We start from the raw sequence: 25,782 nt of genomic DNA, 5'->3' as shown, positions 1-25,782 counted from the left end.
ACCATCACTGCACTGTCACTTCCTATAAAAGTTCATCAGTGTACATGCCTTTGCATACCCCATTAACTACGGGGCCTTCAGAGCCATTGGTGTATGAGACAAAAATATGTTTTCACGCATACATCTTCCAGCGGGAATAACACATCCGCTCATTCTTCACAGCTCACTTTTCGGCAAGTACATGGAGCATGAACCACACATGCACAAGGACACACACACACGCAATCACAGAGAGTGCGAAATATTAGGAACACATTCCTGATGCTGAGCTTCAACTGGCTTAACCTGTCTCCTCTGCTTCATCCACATCCACACTCTGTCATGGTTGAGGTAGATTTGTTGTAGCAGATGAAATTAATAAGGGGTCACGTGATCCATCTGGTATGTCTACTGTACGGTACGAGCAGGTGTTCCTATTTTCTACACAAAATGAACATTCACTCACATACACCCAGGGGAGTTGACACATGAGCACACATTCACAAGTCAACAATCGAAAAAAAAAAAAAAACTACATGAGATACTCTGACATTTCCAAACACACAGGTATTCGCACAAACTCACACACACACACAGACACACACACAATTACATGAACGGGTAAAGAGCAGCAGTTCAGCTGCCAGAACACAATGTTGAGCTCACAGCAAACACTGAAGCTGAAGAAAGGAGGTCCTCTGTAGCCACCTTTACGTAAGTGCTGTAATTCATGACCTGATATTTTTAATTAGAGAAACAGTGTTTGTATCATCTCAGGAAATATTCACTGGGAAAAAAGCCCCATGTTTGTTTGTTTCATTGCACTCGCAAAATCATTTATTTCCAGTTGTGGCTTTCAGCATCCTGGGGATTAACGAGTTTCTTCGCACACATCTTTTTTAAGCGTGTGTGAGTGTGTGTCTGTGTTTGCCCAGTTGATACCAAGTTACAACAGGGGAAAAACATTACAGTAGTGCTGGGCAATGTGATTAAAAATTATAATATTGAATGGAATATTTTTCCCATATCAATATATCACCTTGTGGAAAATGTAGGATGTTCAATGCAATGAACTCTGTTCCACTGTTTTACACTGTGTAAAATAAAATGGGTGATTGTGTTTGTTTCTCTTACCACCGTCTTGATATGATCAATGTGGAAGGCAAATCTGTTAAAAAAAAAAAAAAAAAAGTTAATTTAAAGGATAACTTCGGTATTTTTCAACCTGGGCTCTATTTCCCCATGTGTATGTGTGCGTATGATTCATAGGTACAACTCGTTCTAAAATTGGTTCAGTATTGAGGGAGGTGGATGCAGCCGGGAGCCGCGAAACAAGCTGAAACGGTAATAAGTTTGTGCATTAAAAGTGCTTTTTTTCGCCACTGACCAGTTCAGATCACCAGTGCTATCTCTGTAAATAGCATACTAACTTAGCCTTTCCCTTACCTCTGAGCTGTGTGATGTCACGAGCTTTGCTCCACTGTGTCTGTAGCTCTCTCTACTCGTGGGACAGCCGTTTATTTGAGGAAGAGGTGTTTCGGGATTGGATGTCTTCTCTTCTTCGGCTGGCAGTAGTCATCTTGGGAGAAGTGAGCACTGCAGACCTGATGGTCTGCAAGGCGCAGTGTCTGGACAGGAGTGTTAGCATCCATTTGTAGCACAACTAGCCACAACTTCAGCATCTCGCCGTCCGACAAAGGCAGCCTATGAAAGCTGTACAGGGTGCTGCGCGACATCCTGTTCTTGCGTTCGGGAAAAAGGCCCGTTTATTTGAGCACTCCAAAAATTCCGGTAACACTCCAGGGGGTAGCACGTAAAAGACTCTGTCCTAGGGCTGGGCGATATGGCCTAAAAAAAAATCTCCGATTTTTTCACAAAAAATCCGATTCACGATTTAAATCGTTTTTTTCCCCTCCTAGTTAAAAAAAATATTTGCGGCCTGGTAGCACATACCTGGGGTCCAGAACTTTCAGCATGTGAATAAACCCCAGCTTTTCCACGGAAGCCTATATATGGGCACCATATCTCTAGCAATATACATTGCAACTGCATCTGTGATCGCTTTCCACAAGACCCCTTTCTTATCATACGACAGTGTTTCCCCTACCATCATATTGGATCACAACAGAAGTCATTTAAGGTTAGCTTTCCTGTAGAACAGGTCTATACCTTGTCCTTTTATTAAACAAACTAAATAGCCTTATGCTACAGGCTGAGCCTGATGTGTGTGGCTTGTGTGTGTGGAGTTGTGTATGTGTGTAGTTGATGTTGGAGGTATGAGATGTTAGTGCGCCGGGTGTGGTGTGTGACATCAGACGTCACACACCCCAGGAAGAAAGTGAGGCATATGCTCTGTTGTTTACGTCGAGCAGCCACAGTGAAGAAGCCTACGCAGTTCTGCATGCTGTTTTTGAGTTATTTCCCTCTGTGTGACAGACACTGATGAGAGAGGCTGTGCATCATCCCTGCAGTGCTAAAAATAAAGTGCCGTTCTTTAACGCAGACGAAGTCCCGTTGTTTATGTGTTGTTGCCACAACGAGCTAACACAAGCTAAAGGGGCTAATGGTCTTCGGAGGTCTACTACGGTTCGGGGGTCTGCCAGCTTGGCGTTGTTAACACTTATTTATCTTATTTACACAACAGCATGTCATTTATGAGTACACAAAAGCGCTGAAGAACTCGTTTCCTTTCTTGAGAACGAGTTCTTCAGTGCTCGCTGCCATGTTGTTTGTGTATCAAGCGCGCGGGGGGGAGCGGTGAGCCCACTCTGAACTACGGGAGCCCAGCGTGGAGCAGTGGTGGCGGATTTTAAAGAGAAACTCGATTTTCATTAAAACAAATCGGCCTAAACTACAAATTCGAATTAATCGATAAAATCAATTTATCACCCAGCCCTACTCTGTCCCAAATTCTGACTTTTCTAGCGTAACACACACACTTCATACACACATACTCACTTACAGTCACTGGCGGGGCAGCCCTCCCCCTCTCTGCTCCAACACTGACTGACAGCTGACTCCACTCATACCACACTCACCACTGCCCCAGGGTCGCTACAATATGCTATTTACAGAGATAGCACTGGCGATCTGAACTGGTCAGTGGCGAAAAAAAAAACCACTTTTAATGCACAAACTTATACGGGACGCATTTGCCCCTGTTACCATTTTAGCTCTTTTCGCGGCTCCCGGCTGCATCTGCCTCCCTCAATACTGAACCAATTTTAGAACGAGTTGTACCCATGAATCATATGCACACATACACATGGGGAAATAGGGCCCAGGTTGAAAAATACCGAAGTTATCCTTTAAGTGAACCCAATCTCTACTTTGACATGATTTTTTTTTGGCCACTTGGGGGCAGCAGAAACAAGCTGTGAACACAACACTGACAGAATATAATGTTTTAAGTTAATATTGCAAATTTGTTAGAAAACAGTTGTTTATTTACACATCCAGCAGTTATGGAGTAGGGCTGGGCGATACAGTCTATGAATATTATTGTAATTTTTTTTTTTGTGGCTATGTCGTGATACGCGATATATATATATATCTTCTACTGTCTACTAAAATACTTCACTAGTGAATAAACTACAGTTACAATAAAGTGAAATAAAGTACTGTTATAATGAAGTGAAATAAAGTACTGTCACGATAAAGTCAAATAAAGCATTGCTAAAATCTAGTTAAAGTACTGTTATAATAAAGTTTGGTAAAGCATTGTTATGCTAAATTAAATAAAGTACCGTTAAAGTACAATAAAGTACTGTTAAATAACATTAAATAAAGAGCTGCTGGAACAAATAAATAAAATATTTTTTATAAAGAAACAAATCAAAGTGGAACCATTGGTGCTTTTATTCTGAAACACCTGCCTCGTATCACACAGGAAGTTGATATATTTGCTGTTAAACTGAAGCTTCTGGGTTAGATGTTAGCAGCTAGCATAAAGTCAAACCATTACAGCAGCACCGTTAAATGTGAGGCTGTATCCACTGTGAGTGGGAAACAAACTAACAGCTCTACAGTTCACATATTAATACAGGGTTCCCACACATTCTCATGGATGAATTTTCAAAACTTTTCCATAACTTTTTAAGAACCCATAAATTTTTTTTTTAAAAAGCCGGGCATTTTTCAACATGTCAGAATCAAACTCTATTCAATCATAATTTCAGCTAACTGGCATACATGAAAAGAAAGAGGGAATGCAGGAGGAAAATTCAGAAATATATGTGATGATCGACAAATGTCACAGATTGAGTATAATAGACCAAATGCTACGTCGACAGCTGCAGAAAATAAATGTGCCGTTATGTCACGTTACGTGGAAATTTATCCATGGAAGATTAATGTAACAATTTCAATACACTCCCAACAAAATTGAACGACTTTTCCATAACGTTCAATGATTTTTAAATTCCATGACTTATCCAGGTTTCGAATGACTGTGAGAACCCTGTTAATAATATTTGCAAGTCGCACTGGTGCTCCAAGGTGGCGGTCTGGAGCCCTGCAGATACAAAAACATACACCTCGCCTCAAATACTATCACCAAGTATAGAGTGGTCTGAATGGGCGAGGGAGTGTGTGTGTAAGTTTGAGAGTCTTTTTTTGTGTCTGTGAGGAGAGAGCAAGAGAACCAAAACACCATAGTGAGTCTCATGCCAGTGGCTTTTCACTTTATTCTTACCACATGGAAAAAGCCGCTTTACATTGAGTGTAATCGATATATCGTCCACCAACATATATCGTCCACCCCTGCTATGAAGCAACATTAGCATTCATTTCGAGTCGTGTTTCTGTGCACCTGATGAATGTAAGTCTCTACCAGTTCCTGAGGGAAATATCTGGCTCTTTAGCTGCTTAATGCTCCACTGTGTTCACCAGCTAGTTGCTAACAGTGCTATGACAGTGGTGACGGTAAACAGTACAGTTGCAGAGGGGTGTTGCAGATTAGCAGGATAATTCTTTTACATTGTTTACACATTGTCACTTGAAACCTTGTTGAATTCATCAATTACAGCAGCTTCAAAGTGTAAGTAAGTTAATTCAGCCTATGGGTGTGTGTGTGTGTGTGTGTGTGTGTGTGTGTGTGTGCGCGTGAGTGTAAGACATCAGCTCCTCTGAAGTGTATCCATGTGAACACAGACACGTGTCACTGTGAACTCATTCATTCATGCACATTATTGTTACTGATGATGTCAGACACTATGAGGTGATGTCACTGCCCGCTCCCTGAGAGCTCACCTCAGGCCTCTCCACCCATTGTGTTCTGCCACTAACACGAACAGACATGTACCTCCAATGGAAGCACATCCGCCTCCACCACAAACAAGATATAAGCAGCGGGCTTCCAGTGTGCGGCAGCCATTCCTGCCAGATGCCATTAGTTCACATCTTCACTCCATATTCATGGCAAGTTAAGTGAACGTGTAACACTCTCCCCTCCCTGGAGGGTCTGAGAGGTGCACTTGTGACGTAAAATTGCCTGTTCAAATCTGTGACTCTGGTGTCGTAAATGACAAATGTTCTCCTGCCTCTCAACAACAATCACTGACTGAGCTTGGCAGCCAAACCCCAGCACCTCCAGCAGGGCTGCTCAGTAATCACCTGAGGAATACTGCAGCTGCATGAGGCATCTCCAAAGTGCCTGAATGTGTAATATGAATGAGAAGTGGGGGGATTGCTTAAAAGGAGCAGGCGGGACAACCTCAGCAAACCTTCCCTGGATAAATAACGGTTTAAAAATTCACTCGTAAATTGCAAGATATAAATTATCAAACCCCAGCAGAATCAGGAACTCCATAAATGTATTCACTGGCTCACATTGTCTTATTTCCTGCTTTCTTTTGCATTACAACAGAAATACAGTCCAAGAATGAGCATATGCTGGAAGATTAGTGCGTTTGTACTTAGTGCATGCTTTGTCTTTGGGGGACAGCTTGGCATTCATCATTCAGCTCTTCCTGTTTCCCTACACTATATTAACTCATCGTCTCTTCTCCAGTCAGCGACTTTATGCAGTGGGTGAGGTGATGACATCACATGAAAGATCAGACGCAAACCCCTTCCTCGATTAAGCCAGTCAGATAATAGAGTCCTGTTATTGTATCTGATGTTTTCTTTACTGATATGCTGTGTGAGCTGAAGTGACAGTGTCCTACAGCAACTGCTGATGAAAATAGACAGACGAAGGAGAGCTGACACAAACTGACATCCCAGGAATAACTTTACTGTCCAAGATCAATGCAAAACAAACCTCTGTTTTCCTTTCTCTATGGTGGCAGATGCAGAATCTAAAATATATCAAAATTATCAGTTTGTCCTGCAGTTATATGGCTTTTTAAAATATCTACTAAGCCACAACATTCACAATATAACATATTCTAAATCTAGCCTTACGTGTTAAGGCCCAGGCAAACAAAACTGACAAAGGCCGACTGTTACGTCGCCTCACATGGCTTGTGTCTTGCCCGAAAAGTTGCACTTAAACTCAACAAAAAAACTACAGCTAACGGCCAACTAGCATGTACATTTTGCTCTTGTGTTAGAGGAAATAAATCTCCATACAAGCAGACGATGTTAGTCTGTATTTGGCATTCAAAAAATTAAACCAGAAGCTCGACAGGACAGATTCACGACGCTAGTTAGCCATTTAGCACATTAACCACACACCCTGATGTTAAAACAACAAATCCTATTTACCATGTGCTAGTGAAGTATGACACAACTGCGAACCGTTTCTGCTAAAGAGCTCAATGGCTACAAAAAAAAAAATCTTAACTAATACAACAAGTTTGTTTCGATCTTATGCCCTCTTGACTCTAGACGTCCCTTGACTTTCCTTACTTCAGTTTTTCTGAACACTTAGCTGAGCTGCCAGTCAGACAGATTCCAGAGGCTCCAGCGCTGATTCAACATGCTGATTTGGGCAAAGAACTGCCGAAAAGAGCCGACAAGGGCCGACTTGTGCCAACGATGTGGGCCACACTATAAAAACTAGGGTGACAGATGCTCACCGACAACCCGACATTGACCAACAGCCAATAGTCTGATGCATCAGGGCCCTTGGACTTCCTTTAGACCTTGAAGCAAAGGGGTATTCAATAAAACCTCACATAAAGCTGTAGCAGTGTTAACTCAAGTGTAAAATGCTGACTGTACAGTATGTTAGCACTGCAAGACATCATTCTGAAATCACCACCGTTTGACACTCTACACCACCTATAATTTATTTATACCACAGATCTAATATTCTCATTTGAAACGGCAGACATGCAAAGTCCAGCGTTTGCCATTTAGAGTCTCTTTGACCCTTTCGAGTACAAACATATTATAGCCTATCCCGTGAGAGAAAGCAACCTAGCATACAGTAGTTCTGTCATATGTTCATTTTCCACTACATTGCATGTGTTACATAAAGCCAGGCTGCAGGACCTGGGGGTCATGACGTGGTGGCAAACCACTTGGATTGTAGCATCTGCAAGGCAGGCAACCTTTCACCCATTAATAATGTCAGCGTGTGCCAGAGCTGAGAGCAGTTAGAAAATGTTAGTAATGTGGTTTTGCACGAAACTGTGTGTGCTGGGAGAAGACTACCTCTGGTCCTAAATACAGCAACCTCTGAACATTTTAACAACGGGACCAGTGGGTTGGCCATCCTCCTGTGAATTACAAAAAATTATTACATTGCCAAAAATGGCCTCTTTCGTTCCGTGCTCTCTAGATGGAAGCATTTATTTCCTTCTGTTCTTAAATGGCACTAGTAAATATTGAATGCTCTTGAGTGGGGTTTGCAATTTCCAAATTTAAATGTGAGAGTGAAGTGAGAACCCAAAATTAAAAGTGTGGTTTTGGCACTCTGCAAACTCTTCTCATCACCATCCATTCCTACCTGTTTGACAGTGCCGTTAATCACAAACAACAGCTTTACACTCTGTTATTCTATTACGTTCAATCTCGACCAGAAATACTCATCACTGCTTTGAGATGCCAAACTTGATCAAACATAAACACAAGACATGGAATATTAAAATTTACATTTCTTCCTCACACACAAAACTGTAATTGCTTTGCAAAAATCACATCCACCTTTAATTCTGATCTTTAAATACGGTCAAATAATGGCACATCTCCTCAGTGCAGTAACATGCCTGAATATGGTCTGATACAGTAGAAAAATACTCAAATCGTGTGTGGGACTGTGTGAGAAGGAGGCTAAATTTACCATCAGCTGTTGAGTGAGCCTGCTAACCTTTATGAGGTCCTCTGAGTGGAGGTAAAACACCACTACACACAATGACATGAATACACACACAGAGGCACAAACACACTTGCACACACACATACACACAGGCATGAAGACAAATATAGTGAACATAACCATTCTTGTGAAACTCTCAGGTAGCAAATTGCTTAAATCTACCACTGAAATCAAGGCGCAACCTACACAAGCTATTTAAAAAAAGATATGTGATTGTAAAACGTTTCAAATGGTAATGGAGCACTTTGAAATGTTGAGGTCTTCTCACAATATAGGCATAGGAAGAGTTTCATTCCCGTGTCAGATATCTAACAGCTAAAAACACAAGGTTATTCATATTCAAATAAATCCTAAATATATTCTATTAACTTGTGTCATTAAGTCACCATGCCACTTTTAACAATTGTAATGGCAGAAAAAAACAACTTAAACACTTTAGAATACAGCAACAGATCAAGCTAAAATACAGAGCTTCGCCTTGACACACTAGTGTGGATACTGCTTGCTCAAACTTTCCAATTCAACACTTTGTTTTCACTCATTTTAAAGCTCGAGTGCAAATAAATGAACGCCCGTTACATTCAAGCCCTTGCCAAATGAGCTCACACAATGCTGATTAAGCCTGTCGCCACCAGGAAAAGCTTTCTGCATTTTGTAGTATACTGGAGTTGTGGTGTCGGGTGTCTGTGCCAACTTCCTCCATTGGTGCACCGGAAGTTTTACGCCAAAAAGTCAGAGCTAAAGGAGGCAGGATGGGGTAGAGACTATATCAATGGAGCAGCAGCTAAGAGTATGGTGGAAGCTATGGTGGAGAATCTTTGACAGTGTACCAGAAAAAGTTCCAGAAGTGGATGCTCCAGATAAAAAATAAACATGAGACAGAGGAGGGATTAAAGTAACAAAAAAACAGCAATCAACGCAGGGGAGAAGCTTAACTGCTGACATACGTCATGAGCACGTGTTGACAGTGTTATATATTGTATATTAAAATGGAGTCTAGCCTGATGCTGAGGCAACTGGCCTCCACAGAGCCACCACCGGTCATAAAGAAGCAGCTAGTTCACCGTGTCTTTGTGTTATCCACTGTTATCTGCGATCAGTTGTGTATTGTGCTCCATGACTGCTACTCTAAACATGAAACCAACAGCTCACAGATCACTGCTAGCTGCCTCTTATAACACACAGACAGAAAATGGTTTAAAGCTGCAGCTAAAAATTATTTTCAGTATCAACTAGGACACTCAGAGAGCTCAGACCTCCACCAGGACCAAATTCCCTGTCTTGGAATGTTAACAAAAAAGAAAAATTATTTGTGAATCCGCCCCATGATTTGGACCTGCTCCAAAATGTAATAGGTTTTTTCCTTGGCCCATGCTACACCCTTCCACCAAGTTTCATAAAAATCAGGCCAGTACTTTTTCCGTAATCCTGCTGACAAACAGAAGAAAGCACAAACAGCATCGAAAAACACGGCCTCCTTAGTGAGGTTATTAATCTGCTGAATACTTTTCAAATAATCAATTCATCAAAAAATTACAGAGAATTGTGAAATGTGTCCAACATGACATCCTTGAGCTCAAATCAAAATCTTCACTCCCCTTTTTGGTCAGCCAGAGGAGATTAAATTTACATGACATAAGACAAACAAAAGCCACAATTCTAACTAGGAAATATTTGTTTTGGTTTTCAAATGCTTCATATCCTAAAATGTCTGGAAAGTCCGTTGCAGCAGAGGACATGATCATGAAAGCAGAGAATCACAAAGACCCACATACTGTAGATGTCTACAATGTTCTTATATATTCTCTTTAATTTCTTTACTTGATCTTTTAATTCAAAGAAAGATGCATCTGGTTAATCATTTATTCATTCAATTTCTCTGCCCACTTAATCCTTTTCTGGCACACCTGGGGCTACAGCCTATCCCAGCATGCACCGGGTGGATGGCAGGACACCGGGCAGGTCGCCAGTCCATCACAGGTTGAACTCAGATAGGCAGACATCCACTCACGCTCACATTCATACCTACAGGCAATTTAGAGTCTCCACTCGGCCTGACTTGCACATCTTTGCAATGTGGGAGGAAACCAGAGAAAACCCACACAAACGTGCATATTCCGCACAGGAAGAGCCAAGGATCAAACCTGGGTCTTCTTGCTGTGAGGCGATAGTGTAAACCACTAAACTACCAAACCTGTGGCGGTTACTTTCATGACCACATCAAGTGCAATGGAGTACTGTTCAGTCATGAGGAGGAGTTATCAGTGACCAATTAAATATATGGACATGTTGGCTCAGGACTGAACCTGACACTGTCCAGATACTTCCATTAGTACACTTAAATGTACAGTGCATACTCTATATACTTGCATAAGATGCAAATTTGGACTGGATAGTGTTGTGCAATTACCAGAAATGATCATTGCAAGATGTGACAGCTTGTCTTCTTCTGCTTGGTGAATTGCAACCAGGCGAAGCATTATCGTCAACATGTAATGAATGACTGTCTCTCGAACAAAATACATGCTTGCTTCATAGTATCTGCTTGTTTGCTCCCATGACTCCTTCTGTATTTATTTACTGAATTACAAATGAACATGCTTTCACGGCATGTTTCTATATCTAGGAATGTCTGTGACTGATACTGAAATTTTGCAAATATTTACAACTTGTACCCCTATCACCATTTTGGTAATCGTTTCCCCTCTGCCGCCTTCCTCGCAATGAAATGACTGGACGACTGGAGATCCTACAACTCATGTAAAGTCAATGCCTGATGATAAACTGTGCCACTGTTAGCTAGCTAGCAAGCTAATGTTAGCATTCATGTTATTATTTCCATCCATCCATTTTCATCAGCTCATCCAGGGTCGGGTCGCGGTGGCAGCAGGCCAAGCAAAGCACCCCAGATGTCCCTCTCCCCAGCAACACTTTCCAGCTACTCTGAGGGAACCCCAAAGTATTCCCAGGGCAGATGAGATATGCAATCCCTCCAGCGTGTTCTGGGACATGCCCGGAATACCTCCAACAGGAGGCATCCTGATCAGATGTCTATACCACCTCAACTGACCCCTTTCAACATGAAGGAGCAGCGGTTCTACTCCGAGCTCCCTCCGGATGTCCGAGCCCCTTATCCTATCTCTAAGGCTGAGCCCAGAGAGGAAACTCATTTCAGCCACTTGTATCTGCGATCTCATTCTTTCTGTCACTACCCAGAGCTCATGACCATAGGTGAGCGTTGGGACGCAGAATACAGAATAAACCTGATAAACAAAGTGATGGCTTCTATCTGACAACAGTGTAGTGGTAGTAAAAAATACAGGTATGTTTGTACAATGCTTCAGTGGTCATCACGGTAGTCAACCGACATTTCACATGTTTGAAATGTTGTGAAATATTGTGGTCCCACCCCTTTTTTCGTAGGCAACATGGTAGCCATTGAGGATGAGAAGTCTCAAACGTTCTACACTCAACTTGCACTCAAAATAGCAAGTATAGGCACAGAAGTATCTGATTTGAGACACAACATAAATGAAAGTGAGTGCAAAAAATGCACAACCATAAGTAATTTTGTGTGGTGAATAGGGCTTCTTGTTATTTTAGCTGGTGATTATTCTGTTGATTCCTTTCTTCATCAGTCAATGAATGCTTTGGTTCATGAAGTGTCAGAAAATAGTGAAAAATGCAAATTGTAATTTTCTTCTTCTTAAAATATATTTAATTTATAATCATATAAAACAGAGAAAATAAGCAAATCCTCACATTTGAGAAGCCGAAACCAGCTAAGTTTTGGCAGTTTTGCCTGAAAAATCACTTCGTAATTTATCAAAACGGTTGCAGATTTTTTTTCTGTCAATCGTCTAATTGATTAATCCACTAATTGTTTCAGCTATTACGGCTAATACTCCACTTACTCCCTGTTGTGCGCATGTGAATTTCAGATTGCAAGCTAAACAGACCTCTCTCACAAAATAAAGTTCCCCCTGGAAATATACAGGACGTGCTTGCACACACAACAGTGACATTTCCTGAAAATGGCAATTCTTTCATGTTCAGGTTTGCACTTATTTTTGACAGTTTTGTGATGGAAATGCTGTCATTCCACCACCCAGTGTAATTATTATTGAGTAAAAATAAAATATTCATTGATATTTTGCGGTAACACAAGAATTTTTACATGCTGTCATGGCATTTTGCCCAAAACTGCCTCTTCACAGATCACAAAATGCTGTAATTTTAGAAAAGAGCTATTCACAGTATGTATGTAATCATGAAAAATGTAAATGTTTAGGAGGACAGAGGTGGGGTAACATGCTGTTAAAGAGAGCTGATAATTTTAATACGGTTTTAACCATTAAGATACATGAAACCATTATCGTTTACTTGCAATAATATGGCCAACTCTAAAAAAATGTTTCTAATTTGAGGCAGAAAATGTGCTGTATCATAAACACTCACATTGTGATGTGAAGGTCATATGTTTCACACTTATCCCAGAGTTGAATGGAGGAGGCTTGGCTCAGCCAAGCTAGTACTGTACAAAAATTTCCATGACCTGATATGACCGCTTCTCTCCACTGAGCTGAGGCAGACTGCAGCATCTCAGCCTCAGACACACAACCAAACATGCACTGTAAAAACACAATAAATTAAATAAGAAAAAAGCTTATATAAGCAAACATATACACGCACACACAAACACAAAGAGATAAAAATAGAAACAAGTCTGAAGTGAATGGCTCTACAGGTGCCTGATTAAACACCCCAACAGTGCAGTATAGTCTTGTTCAGCGTGGCGTAGCATGCCGAATACTAGACTGAGCAGAGAGCGCTGTATTCCTCATTCAGAGATTGATAGCCTGACACTGATGTTTAATCCAGCTTCAGGCTTCGGTGCACGGAGATGTTTTTTTTCCCCTATTAATTTCAGAGGCCATTATTTTACATCCTGTGGTAGCGGCTCTTATTTTACCAGCCCTCAAGCTATTTTAGGGAGAATTTTTAAAAGGTACTTGAAAGGTACTACTTTGAGTGTGCATGTCAAAGGAAATGATAAAAATCCCCCCAGTGTACTGTATATACTTTTAATTATGCACATTATTATTTAACATGGGCTTTTTCAGCTATAGCACGCAATATGTAAAAAATGGGTTTCATATAATATTTCATTTAAAAAAAGATACCTTAATTACAATACTTATCGCTTGGTAAAAAGTACACTTTGTGAAGTCATCTCAATTTTGAACTTTCACTTTCACGTGAGCAGGGGGTGTCACAATTTTTAAAATAGCAAATACTGGAAATACAAATGTAGAAAAAATATCACTGGACACAATAGTTCAATATATTACGATTAAATAATTTGAATAAGCATCTGCAAGTGTAACGCAGCAAAAATGTCAAAACACCTTTGAATGAAAGACTAAATAAAATCCCTTCATGCCACGAATTTATCTTTAAAAAATTGTGCATCCATTGGTCACCCCATGACTCATACTACTGACATACTGTAACTTCTCACACTGCCTAGGGTATTTGGCTAAAGCCTCACAGTTCTGAATCACGGGCATCCATGGGATTGGATGACATCATACCTGCAAACCTTATGAGCCAACCATATCCAGAGGGAGATCATTATCCCGGATTGGCAGCCCACTGATTGGCGCAGGAGAGAGGAGGCAGCTCATCCTGACCTTTTTGCTGTGAGTGAATCCTGACAAGATCAATCAAAAGCCAAGGCATTCTCTCTCTCTGTCTCTCTCTCGGTGCAAAAACCCATTGAGTCATTCCACTCAGGCTTTGCAGCAGAATTGAATTACCCACCCACCCAAAGTGTAGCTGAATCTAGAAAGCCACTCCTCCAAGCGACTCAGTTCCAGCAGCCCCCATGTAGATTCCCCCAGTATCACTAAAACACTAAGGGCTCTTTGAGGATAAGAGTCTGGGCATTCTTTACTGAAGCTAGTTCAGTGTTGGGCAACAGATGGGGAAAAAAAGAGAAAAGAGAATAGGCTGACAACTAAAGTCAATCTACTGATACTAAGGAGTATAATGGTACTCAGAAGTGACGGTTCGGTTTGTACCCAGGCTCAGAGGTCATCATTCAGTCTGGGTTTGGTACAGAGGAAAAAAACTCTGAAATGTACAAAGATACGTTTCTTTTCATTTATTTCAAACAGACACTAGTGCAAGTGTCTATACTGTAACTGTGGTAAATCATTTTCATCATAAAAATAAGGAACATTTCCATCACTTCTGTATTACACTGTACAAACACTCAACACTTTTCTAAAAGCAAACAGGTCACAAAAGGCCATAAAACTGAAAAACATCTCTGATGCTATCAAAATCAAAATTCACAGAAAAATAAAAAATAAAATGGGTGCATTAGAAGGAGTGTCTCAATAAAGTCCATCTTGGCAATATTTAGACATCCAAAGCACCCAAGCATTTATCATCCCAGTTATTGGCACATCGGGTCCATGTCATTGGTCCGACAGCACGTTGGTCCGACATCCCATTAGTCTGACGGTCCGCGGTACTGAGCGTATTTCTGCCTTGATGATGCGCCGCGACTGGCTCTGGGTCAGCTGGGAAAGGCTTGAGGCGAAGCAGGCTCACAGATTGTGTGTTTGCCACTTTCTTTTTCATTTCAACCCACACCATGATCTTTTCCTAACCCTAACCAAGTGGTTTTTGTGCCTAAACCTAACCAGACCTTAACCACAGGGCATCATGATGACTTCGGAACAACGGGACTTTGGAACAATGAGTTTAATATGGTCGGACCAATGGGCTGTCGGACCAATGGGCAGTTCCCGGCACATCTGGGTGAAGCCACTTACTATGCATTAGCTTGCTGGATGTGTTTTCACTCACAAACCATACAATGGCTGAGCAATGCTGTGATATCATCCTTGTCTTACACACAACTCTCTATCCATTGCTGTTGTAGTTGACCAGGAACATCCAGGCTAGGTCTTTCAGCTCCGGCATTTCATTTGCACTCCTCATTGCCTGCTAATTTTCTGGAACACAATATATGTATTCGTCTACATACTCTGTGTTTTGCATGCAGCTGCATACACTTAACTGTTAACCCCATACTGTGATGTTTTGGTGCAAATACATGAACTGTTAAAGCCCTAATTGATACTGAACAAAAAAGACAAAGGGGCGAATTCAGAAAAAGAAATTGTATGGCTTTTGCGGCCGCTAAACCTACACAAATACAACAAAATGGTACCGTGTAAAAGGGTGCAAAGGGTGAAATACACTCCTAACTGTGCTGCCAAGCAAACAGCGTCTTGGTGCTCCTGTGCTTTTTACATGCATTTAAATTAGGTGATATGCATACTTTCTATGCAAATGAGCCTTATTGCAAAAACAGTTTATTCACAAAGACCAGAGCGAATAGTCACACGCAGTTACAGTGAAATTATTAGCATCTGCAGAGAGTTGTGTGGTAACTGAAGCGCACTGACAGACTGTAATGTTAAATCCCAAAAACCTACGCAGGTTGATATGGAGTGTGACCAAACAATGCAGCCTATTATTTATAGGAAAAAGTATGGCAAAGTACATATGCAAACTATGGCAAAGGTTGTTCAAGTCTTGTAGTTTCACCCCACTATTAAACCTTACAATTCATACACATACAGTCCAAGGCCAAAGTCAGTTATTAGGACATAACAACATCACTAAAACAGCGACATTGTGACAGCTACATTAGCACCATGGACAGCACTACACATCAAACAGGCAAGACTACGCCATGCAGCTCAAGGGACATTTTATTCAACTCTCTCACATATCTGTTACTCAATAGTGGCAAAAATACATAAAAAAGACACAATATTTTCAACCACCTAAAAATGAAAAGATCAGGAAACTCAGGAAAACTGCTTACACAACTTAGTGCACTGGTTCCTTAGTCAGGACCTGTAGCTTGCGGTCTGAAAATTTTCTTTTTCTCTCTGCCTACTGTGTTCTTGGCACAAAGGCAAAATTCATACTTTGCCACTCACAGACGTAAAAAAAAACAGTGCAAATTGTACTCAGTTGCATAACATTATGGGCATGGTTGTGCTGTAATATCGTTAGCCCAATATCTTTTGTGATTCAAAGCTTGAGATTGGAAAGACAGAGGTTGCAAGAAATGTGTAATTCATGGTGCTATAAGCGGCACCAGAGAGAATAATGACACATCTGGAGTAAGGATTAATTTAATCTTTGCTAAAAAATAAACCATGCCTCTGCGTGGACACAAAGTAAGACATTTTTGTGCGTGCAAGTTTGTAAAAGCAGGCTACCTCACACAATATGCAGATGACTTACTATACTATTGGGGCCCAGAGTATAAAGGCCCCAAAGGTGATAGAGAATGCATCTCCAGTAATAGTGACATAATATTATGATCTCGCCCTGGGCATAAGTACTTACACTTTCTAGATCATCAGTGGGTCTACATGGTCACAGTCCCTGCTGTAATACAGACATATTTTATGCTGCTGAGGTCAGCTATTGATTGACCTCCAGGGTATCAAAGACCTTGAAGTGTCTGCTAGAGAAAATGCGTTTCAACAAGCCTAATAAGCAACTGCTATGCACCACCCTGTGTGCTTATTCACCGGATCCTTGAACACACTGATGAATATGTAAAATACTATGTGAGTGCATTCAATTGAAGGCCTGTTGAACATTGATTGACTTCCTATGTGCGGGCCAGAATAATGACATGGGTGATATTTCCTCAATGTCTTGACACCTTTGCATGTCTTTGACCGGAAAGCTTTAGGGATACTTGAAAAAGCTGACTGCACAGTCTTGTTTGACATTTAGAAGTGCTGACTTCTCACATCTAGGGGGGATTCGGCCAGAAAATTTAAATCGTCCCTGAACTTGGACAGGGGGTTCTTTGATTCGCGAAACATCAGATCACTAAAGATCTGTCAACACCAGCCGAGAAGCTCTCCGGCTGGAGATTTCAGCCCTACATGTGTGATTAAAAGCAAATCACTTCTCCCGAATGCTCATCGCCGGTCCTCTCTGCCGCTAATTCGACACAACACTTGAAAAAGCCGCCGCAAACGCATCTCCAGTACACTCAGCACCCCACTGGAGAATGAATGGGCTCTCTCTTTTGACAGATCATCTAGTGCACAGGGCTAGATGAATCTCGCGCATGCAGTACAGTAATAGCCTAACAGATGATGGTTCTTGGCACAGCCTGAGGAGTGGAGGGGTGTAAGACAGTCCCTTATGTCACATGGGAGAAAGAGAGGGAAAGAGAAGGAGGGAGTAGAGGAGTGCTGCAGTGCATTGGTGGTGTGCTGTCTCTTTAACTATGGCCATGCTTGACAGGAGCTGCTGTATCAAACTACTGTAAAATCGACAAGGCCAGGGATAGCTCAGTGGCTGGCTGCTTGCTTCCATAGTGTCCATCTGCACTCATGGATACAGCCATTGTACAGAAGGGAAAAGAGGGAGAGAGACAGAGAGAAGAGAGACAGTGAGGGGGTAGGAGAGCATGTGTGTGTGTGTGTGTGTGTGTGTGTGTGTAGTATATGTGTGCGTGTGGGTGGTTCAGCATGAGGGGGGTCGACCACAGCGGAGGAGAGAGAGAAAGAGAGAAAAGAAAAGAAGGAGAAAGAGATAGACTGAAAGGAGGTGTGAGTTTAAGAGAGCGAATGAGGGAGGAAAAAGATTTAGCCAAGATAGGAAGGCCCATCTCTGCTGCTGCTGCCTGCCTCCCACTAACTGCCTGTTCATGTGAGCCGGTACTTGGCATGACTGCAAATGGCTTGCCTGGTACATTAGCTTAACACACTCGTCAATGTGGGCTCAAATACATCTGCAAGATCGCTGAGGGTTTTTTTTTTTTCTCCCCCTCTCTCCCCATCATGTGGATCTATATCTCATCGCAAATCAATGTCACACTAATATCAGTCGGCTTACCACATATTTTATCTGTAGATGTTGAGTCACTGTGCGGCAATAAATATCACACAGTGTTACATAATCTCTTTGAGTAACCATGGAGCTTCTAATGTATAGGTGGACAGGGGAGATGGAGAGTATCTGTCAAGAGTGTACTGAGCTGGTTGGCCAAAATACAAACTTGTGCTTGCAACTGACGCGCATTTTCGTCGATTATTATTGATTGTTTTTATAATTAATTATTTAGTCTGTAAAAAAAAATTTAAAAAAAATCAGAAAATAGTGAAAAAATGCACAATTTCCAAAAACCCAAGGTGTCATTCAAAAGACTTATCCCGCCCGATCAACACTCCAAAAAGATATTCAATTAACTATGTAATAGAAAGTGAGAAAACCAACAAATACTCACAATTTAGCGAATGTTTCTAGTCGGTCGGCATGCCCCCACTTTGGAGAAGCAGGATGGGGTACGACACGGAAGCTAAGCGATGTACTGCTGTGAAGGGGTTCAGCGAAAATGTATTGTAAAATGTATTTTAGCCACCTAAAAAACTCAATATCAGTTCAGCGTTTTACCTTTACCGTTTTTACATCACACAGCCGTTTTGACGGGGAAGATATTAACGTCTTCAGTTCCCTGTCTATGCTCTTGTCAAAGCCACCAGACTCCATTGACAAAACAGTCATTTTAGGTCGGTGAAAGCAGGAGCTGCTGGTGTATCGCTGCCTTGATCAGCGAATTAGTTTTTGTTATTGTGTGACTTTGGTGAACCCAAACTAATTCTTTAAAATGCCAAAGTCACACAGTAACACACACAACCTAACTGACTGAGGCGGTGGTAGACCAGCAGCTCCCGTGTTCAAGGATGTTAAATCACTGTTTTTCTCAATGGAGTCTGGCTGTGACAGGAATCGCTGTGTGATGGTAAGGTAAAGCAGTGAAAATACACTAAAAGTAGCATACCCTTAAAGTGATTGAATTTTTGGGGTAGGACTTTATTTAGGTGGCAAAAATACATTTTGTTGCTGCGCCCATCCACAGCAGTGTATTGCTTAGCTTCCGTGTCGGACTCAAGCCTGCTTCTCCACACTGGTGGCGTGCCGACTGACATCAACTGTGCGTAATAAACTGTCTAAGTATAAGTAGCCCATACAACCCCACTTAAAAAAAATCTTTACTAACCTTTAATATTTAAGGGGCATGTATGGGAACTGTTGGATTTTACAATATAAATACTATACAGTACATAATGCTGGATAATAAACAGGTTTGCTGGTGTCATCTTGATTGAACGTACAATATTAAATACTACTGATGCACTTATGAAGTTAAAACTGTAAAAACTAACAGCAGATTGATGCATCCCCATATTGACATGCCACACAATGCAGCTTACGACTAAACCCTCAGCAGTTGTACCAAATTGGATACGACTAAACACTGCTTAGCTCCGAAAACAATGTCTAAAATGAAACGCCACTGTGCGATCACAGAGAAAGAGTACTCAGTGCCATCGCTGGCAGGTTTTGAAGGTGCAGCACTGTGCTCACAATTTCCTGGCAATGACTCCCAGAGTGGGCTTGCACACACACACACACTAACACACACACACACAAACACAGGCAGAGCATCTCACCAACATTATGCAACCAACTTCTATAGCTGCACTTGCACAAGAGGGCATTTTGGCCATTATCTGCTTTGCTTGGAGGGAATAAAAAAGCAGAGTGAAAAGGAGCCGAGCGGGCTGCCACAGTTAAATTTGGTCTCTCTTTTCATGTGCAGCTCTGATGATGACTCCGGGGTCACGGTGAAGTCCGGGAGCTGAGAGTTGGAGTTTTTCAGGTCGAGATTAGTCTCCATTTTGGAGGCACCCGTATTGTTCTACAAGGGGTTACAGGTCTGTGAGTGTGTGCTTGGATCCACACATGAACCATCACTCTCTCCCTCACCCTAACAGTCACATGCAGCACACCTCCACTCTCTCCTGAACCCACACACTGACTACACGCCGCTCATTTGCTCCCTCTCCCTCTGTCACACACACTCACATCTACTCACACACATCCAGATCCTCCTCATCTCTACAGTTTTTTTGGCAACTAAGCCTCTTTGATAACAGGTACTCACACAAACCACGACACCCCCAATCCTTCACGGTTCTTCCAAACTTTGCGCTGGGCGTTCCATCTCATTCCGGTCTCACCCTGGCCATCATGTTTGAGCACCTTGCTTGTTTTTCCCCCCCAAATTAGCCCCTCTAATCACACACGCACACACTGCAAATTGAACGTTTCGACTGGATAGATTTGAGGCAGCTCACTGCAGCACGCCTGCTCACATATAGCATTAGTCACAGTTGCAGTGCAATGATACCGAGGGGAATCTGCCTTTACCGTACACTGAGGCGCCTTTCACCCACTCACACTCGAGTATGGGGGAATTAAAGACCAGCAAGAATGAAGTAGCCTTTCATTCTGGTCATCTACATATTTTATTGGGCCAAAGTTTTTCCACACACAGAGGCAGGACACGGTCCATTCAGGATATTGATGAAATCATAAATATATTTCCCAAGATATTACACTATAAAATAGGAATATTCCATAGGAGATATTACGAGCACACTCAAAACTCCTTACACTACACTGAGAGTGCCTATAGGAATATGATTAGCATTTCACACTAAAGAATAGAACAAAACAATCAAGTATGATATGAGCAGTATAAACTTCGTAACATCACATCAGACAAGTGTCATCTTGTCTCTTTAAACTCCCCATAAGTACCATACACCCTATAACACCAGAGGATTATTAGAGGAATATTTTATGAATATTACAGCAGTTTTTCCCATCACCGCTGCGTGGCTGCTCTCAAACGGAGGAATGCACTTGCAAGAGTAGACCGTGTGACACCAGTACACATGCATACCTTATTACAATACTATAATTGCCGCATGCACAGGTCCATACGGACACACGCTGCGCTGGATCCGTGTGTGTGTGCGTGTTTGTGCGTGCCTGTGTGGGTATCTATCTAGAAGGCACTCTAGGCTATTTCTATGCACCTGTCGGCTATGGTGCTTTTAGATATGCCTATTGCATATGATAGTGTCAGAGAGACAGAGGGAGAGGAGAGGGACAGAGAGAGAGAGAGAGAGAGAGGGAGAGGAGAGAGAGAGGAAGAGGATGGTGAGGAACGGGGGAGGAGGACAGAAAAGAAAGATGCGGTGGATGACAAAAAAATATAAAATATCTGCTCTGTCTTACCTTGAAAGGGAACATAGGACATGTTCCAACGGCATTGAACGTAGGCTTTGCGTCTCGGCGGTCTCTCGGTGCTCAGAAGTAACGGGGAACCAAATTAGAAATAAATCTGAAAAATAAAAATAATTAAAAAAAAAACACGCAATGTAGTGCTATTCACAGTTGGAGCCGAAGGAGAGGCCAATATTCCGCTGTTATAAAAACTGGCATCATAATCCACGACCGCTTATAAAGCGCGCGGTTCCCGGTGCATAAAAAAATACAGGATGCAGAAATACGTGTATGTGTGTGTGCGTGTGTGTATGTGTGTGTGTTTGTTTGCACGCTGCTGTTGAGGTGTGAGGGTGAAACACGAGTGAGTGTGTGTATGTGTGTGTGTGTGGTGTGTGTGTGAGTGAGTGAGAGAGGGAGAGAGGGAGAGAGAGAAGGGGGTGGAGGACTGAGCACGCGCACAAGCGCATGTGTGCGTGTTTCCTAGTGTGTGGGCGCGCACGTTTCCCAATATCTATAACCTATCTTTAGCCTATGCATTTTACATTTTGTGCTCGCCTGTTGGAAAAGAAGAAAAGATATTATAATAATAATGTTGCAGTGAGTGTAAATTCACTGTACTGCTTCAGGCTACACTATAGTGGCTTCAGTACAGTGTGCGTGCGCGTGTGTGTGTGTGTGTGTGTGTTTGCAATGCCCCAAAGGTAGCGTATGACTTGCATACCGTAATTTACTTACTCTAGTGAAAATACACGTTAATACTTCTTATGCAACCTATTCTACAGGCTGCAAATTAAAACAGGAAGTAATATTTATTTATATTACTTAATAATTTAGGAGAATTTATGATTATATGTCTCTGTGGCAGCACTGTAATGTATTAATTACTACATTTGATTAAGCCCACAGGTTAGCTTCCATATATTTAGGCTATTAAACAACTGATGTTTTGGCTTTTACAACTTTTCCTTACAAACCTGTTGAAATCAAGCTAATTAAAAGCTTCCCTGGCAGCCATTACTAATATCAGAAACTGCTAATAAATAATTCTGACGTTAAAAGACGGATTCAATTTGACTACAACTACCGTAATTCACTTGTTTCTAATAGAAAAAAAAAATCATGCGACGCCGGATTTGCGATACACATGACTAAACAGGAACTGCATCAAGGTGAGAAGCTGCGGAGCCAAAATGGCGCCCAGAGATGGAGTGTGGTGCCTTGAGGTGACGTGGGAGAAATAGCAATTTCCGGTTAAGCTAATTGGAAATACAAACGAGCGTTAGGCTATTAACGTTAGCTTAATACTGGAAATGCTAATGCTAGCGTGTATGCGTCGTTTGGTTGTGATGTGTGGGGTTTAAAAGTGAAAACATATCTAACAACTGTCGGTCTTTCTTTTTTAAATCTAACTATCACAAGTACTGAAGCTGAATTGGCGTCAGCTACATAACTTTAGGCTAATTTTAGCTAACTTTCGGTTAGTTTAGAGGTACTTACATGTCTGCCAGGCATTTGTCTTCCTTCTGTTCTTGCTCCAGAGACATGGCACTTGTGTTTTAGTCTATTCCCATCTCCCAACAACAAACCGAGCCAGAGTTTTAGGCGTTGTTTGACCCAGAGTCACTCCAACAGGTGTAGGCTATCATCACTTCAGTGCAGCCCACAGCCATAGAGACAACTGAAGGCAGCACAGTGCATCGCCTGCCTGTGGTTTAAAGGTTGAGCTGTGGCCGCCACCTTGTGGTCAAAGGCAGCAGCTGCAGGTATATATAGGGCCTGGAGTCCAATACAAACCTAGGAACTTTTTGCTCCATTCTTAAAATAAAAATGATTAAATGTACGTTTATATTTATTTATTTATTTATTTATTCATTTATTTTTTTTACCAGTCTACATAGTGGTGAAGTCTGATGGGACAAAGAAGGTTTTATATCTTGAGCTCTTTGAAATATTAGCATCCAGTGACCATTGCATTTTTTTCTACAAATGTGCTTTACATAAAACAAACATTTATATTGGTCTGTAAAAAGTAGTATGTACAAAGCATAAAGTCAGAAAGTCAAATTTGGATATTTGGTTTGCCTGTGTGCCCGCCAGTTTCAGCCTGTGCTCTACTTCTTGTTTTATATTTTATATTTTGTCCTGATATGTTTTGTTGGTCTTTATATTTATTGTGTGTCTCTTTCTTAATTTATGTAATCTTCCTTCTTAACTGTCTGTATGTCTCTACACCGGTTTTCACTTGCTCTGTAATCACCGCCTTACACAATGAAGTTTAAAAATTTAAACATTGGTGCCAGAATTTGCCAGGTCATAATAGCACTGCACCCAAAACAGTAAGGCTCTAACAACAAACAAAATGTTGTAGGATGTTGCATTTTATTAAATGTGTGACTCAAAATCAAAATAATTTAACAATACATTTTACGTTTTGTGGGAAAGGTTTTTGAGTGAGGACTTGTTGTATCCAGGTGAAATGAGACAGAAAATTAAGCTAAAATTGGACATTTTTCTGAAGTGTAACCAGCATGTTTTTAGGCTACAAGGTGCCATAAAATCATGACTTATGCTATTGTGTGCCACCCCATAATAATACAGATATTTTAGCATTTTTGTTACTTAAAAAATAGCCACAATAGCCCAGAATAGCCATAACTGTTACATGCACGGATGTCGATTGAAGACAATATGGCACCAAGGAAACAGGCAGCAAAAGAAGAAGCAGAGCATGGCAGAAAAGTTGGACAATCTTTAAACGAATAGTCACAAGTTACATAAAGGATTTAATGATTGTCCCAGTTTATCTGAACATCTCACTGGAGTGAGGTAGCGTTACTTGATGTGTTTGAATGTCCAGATTTTCTAAAATATTTTACTTAGCAACTTATTTCTTCATAGAAATATAGCAGAGAACCATATTAAGTTGCATAAAAGTAACACTTAAGGTGGTCTTCAGAACTGTAGGTGGGTCTTTTGGTAATAATCTACAATGTTCATGACTTCACCCTACATAGATTCAAATAAATTCCTAATGTAACACACCTGTTCATGAAGTGTTTAAGTATGACAGTGAGCCACACATCTTTGATTATCATTTACACCTGTGTCTCTACATGTCAAATTATTATTTGTGGGAAAATGCCTATTGACATTCATTCAGACAGCAACCACAGGACCAAGGAAGTGACATTCCACAAAACCTTCGCCATGCTTTCAGTGACAACTTTGACTCAACAGCTGCAAAGTGGGCTAATACTTTACACAATAAACACAAGAAGATCCCGGTTGTTATTGCTTCTGCTCCATGGAAATAAAACATGTCACATTACTGTCACAGAGATGTAATATGAATCTTTGCAGTCATTATTTAGTGTTTTCATTCGTCTTGAGAAGCTCATTGTGACTGGCACCAACACTAAACAAACATCTGTCTCTCACGTTGGCAGCAGTTGTAAATTTTCCGCCAAAAAAAAGTAGTTAATCTTTCCTACAGGACACATTTGGCTGTGATGCAATTTATCATCCCCATCAGAATAATTTAGAAGGATTCTCACCAACACTGTTTGATTACCACCTGCAGTAGAAGTGATCAATGAGACAAGACACACAGCCAGCGTCAGTCTGCTTGTAAAGATAAAAAGCTAACCCACGTTTCAGAGGTGATGCTTATAATTATGTACGTTATTAGCCGATGAAAATAGCATCTTTAAGTCATGTTTTGGAGCCTTTATAGAGCAGACAGTTCTCCCTGGGGTTATTAATGACCTGAGAACCTGCTACCTCTTAAAAACAGCATAAATGTATAATTAAGATGAAAGCTGTGAGGTGGCTTTAATACTATGTTCTAAGTTTTATGGGATTTTTTTCTCTTAAATCATTCAGATAATCCATAAATAAACCAACTCAAAATAAGACAGAAAGATGGAAATAAGCCTTTGAAGGTTTATAAAAATAACAAACTGGAATAATTAAAACTCTCTTTATACATCAATCCATTCATTCACCTCACATCTGCATCTTAATTGAAAAAGCGAGTCCTTTAAGGTACAAATTAGGTTGTAGCTTTGTTACCTGTTATGTTATTTTGTACATTCTACACTTAAAAAAATACTTAAATCCAGTTGTAATTAAGGTGAAAGTTATAAGGGTTACATTCTACACTAAGGCAGGTTTACTGTGCAACATGTAACATGAAGGTGAAGGTCACATGATCAGCTCCTGTGTCACCTGCAGAGTCACTTTAACAGCCTGCAGCTCACATGGACATAGGTGTTTTCTGTGTCCTCCTCTTGGTTGATGATGAAAATGCAAGTTGAGACTGATGACGGACGAGA

General features: G+C 41.1%; 1 protein-coding gene across 11 annotated transcripts in view; it reads right to left on the bottom strand.

Moving 5' to 3' along the window:
* syngap1b (synaptic Ras GTPase activating protein 1b) overlaps positions 1-23,018 on the bottom strand; it is a 217,134-nt gene extending 194,116 nt beyond the window's left edge. For 10 of the 11 annotated variants that reach the window (XM_049582902.1, XM_049582905.1, XM_049582896.1 and 7 more), the window contains exon 1: positions 21,458-21,824. In XM_049582902.1, coding sequence (XP_049438859.1) covers positions 21,458-21,479 — 22 coding nt within the window. In that variant the 5' untranslated portion in view covers positions 21,480-21,824. Of the gene's footprint in view, positions 1-21,457; positions 21,825-22,945 lie in introns of those variants that run through there. The other variant, XM_049582897.1, reaches the window with a different exon arrangement.
* Positions 23,019-25,782: the final 2,764 nt, after the last annotated feature.

This window comes from Epinephelus fuscoguttatus, linkage group LG8 (assembly GCF_011397635.1).
Source record: "Epinephelus fuscoguttatus linkage group LG8, E.fuscoguttatus.final_Chr_v1".
NCBI lineage: Eukaryota > Metazoa > Chordata > Actinopteri > Perciformes > Serranidae > Epinephelus > Epinephelus fuscoguttatus.
Note: the sequence above shows the minus strand (reverse complement) of the source record. Positions and strands in the feature narration are given on the sequence as shown.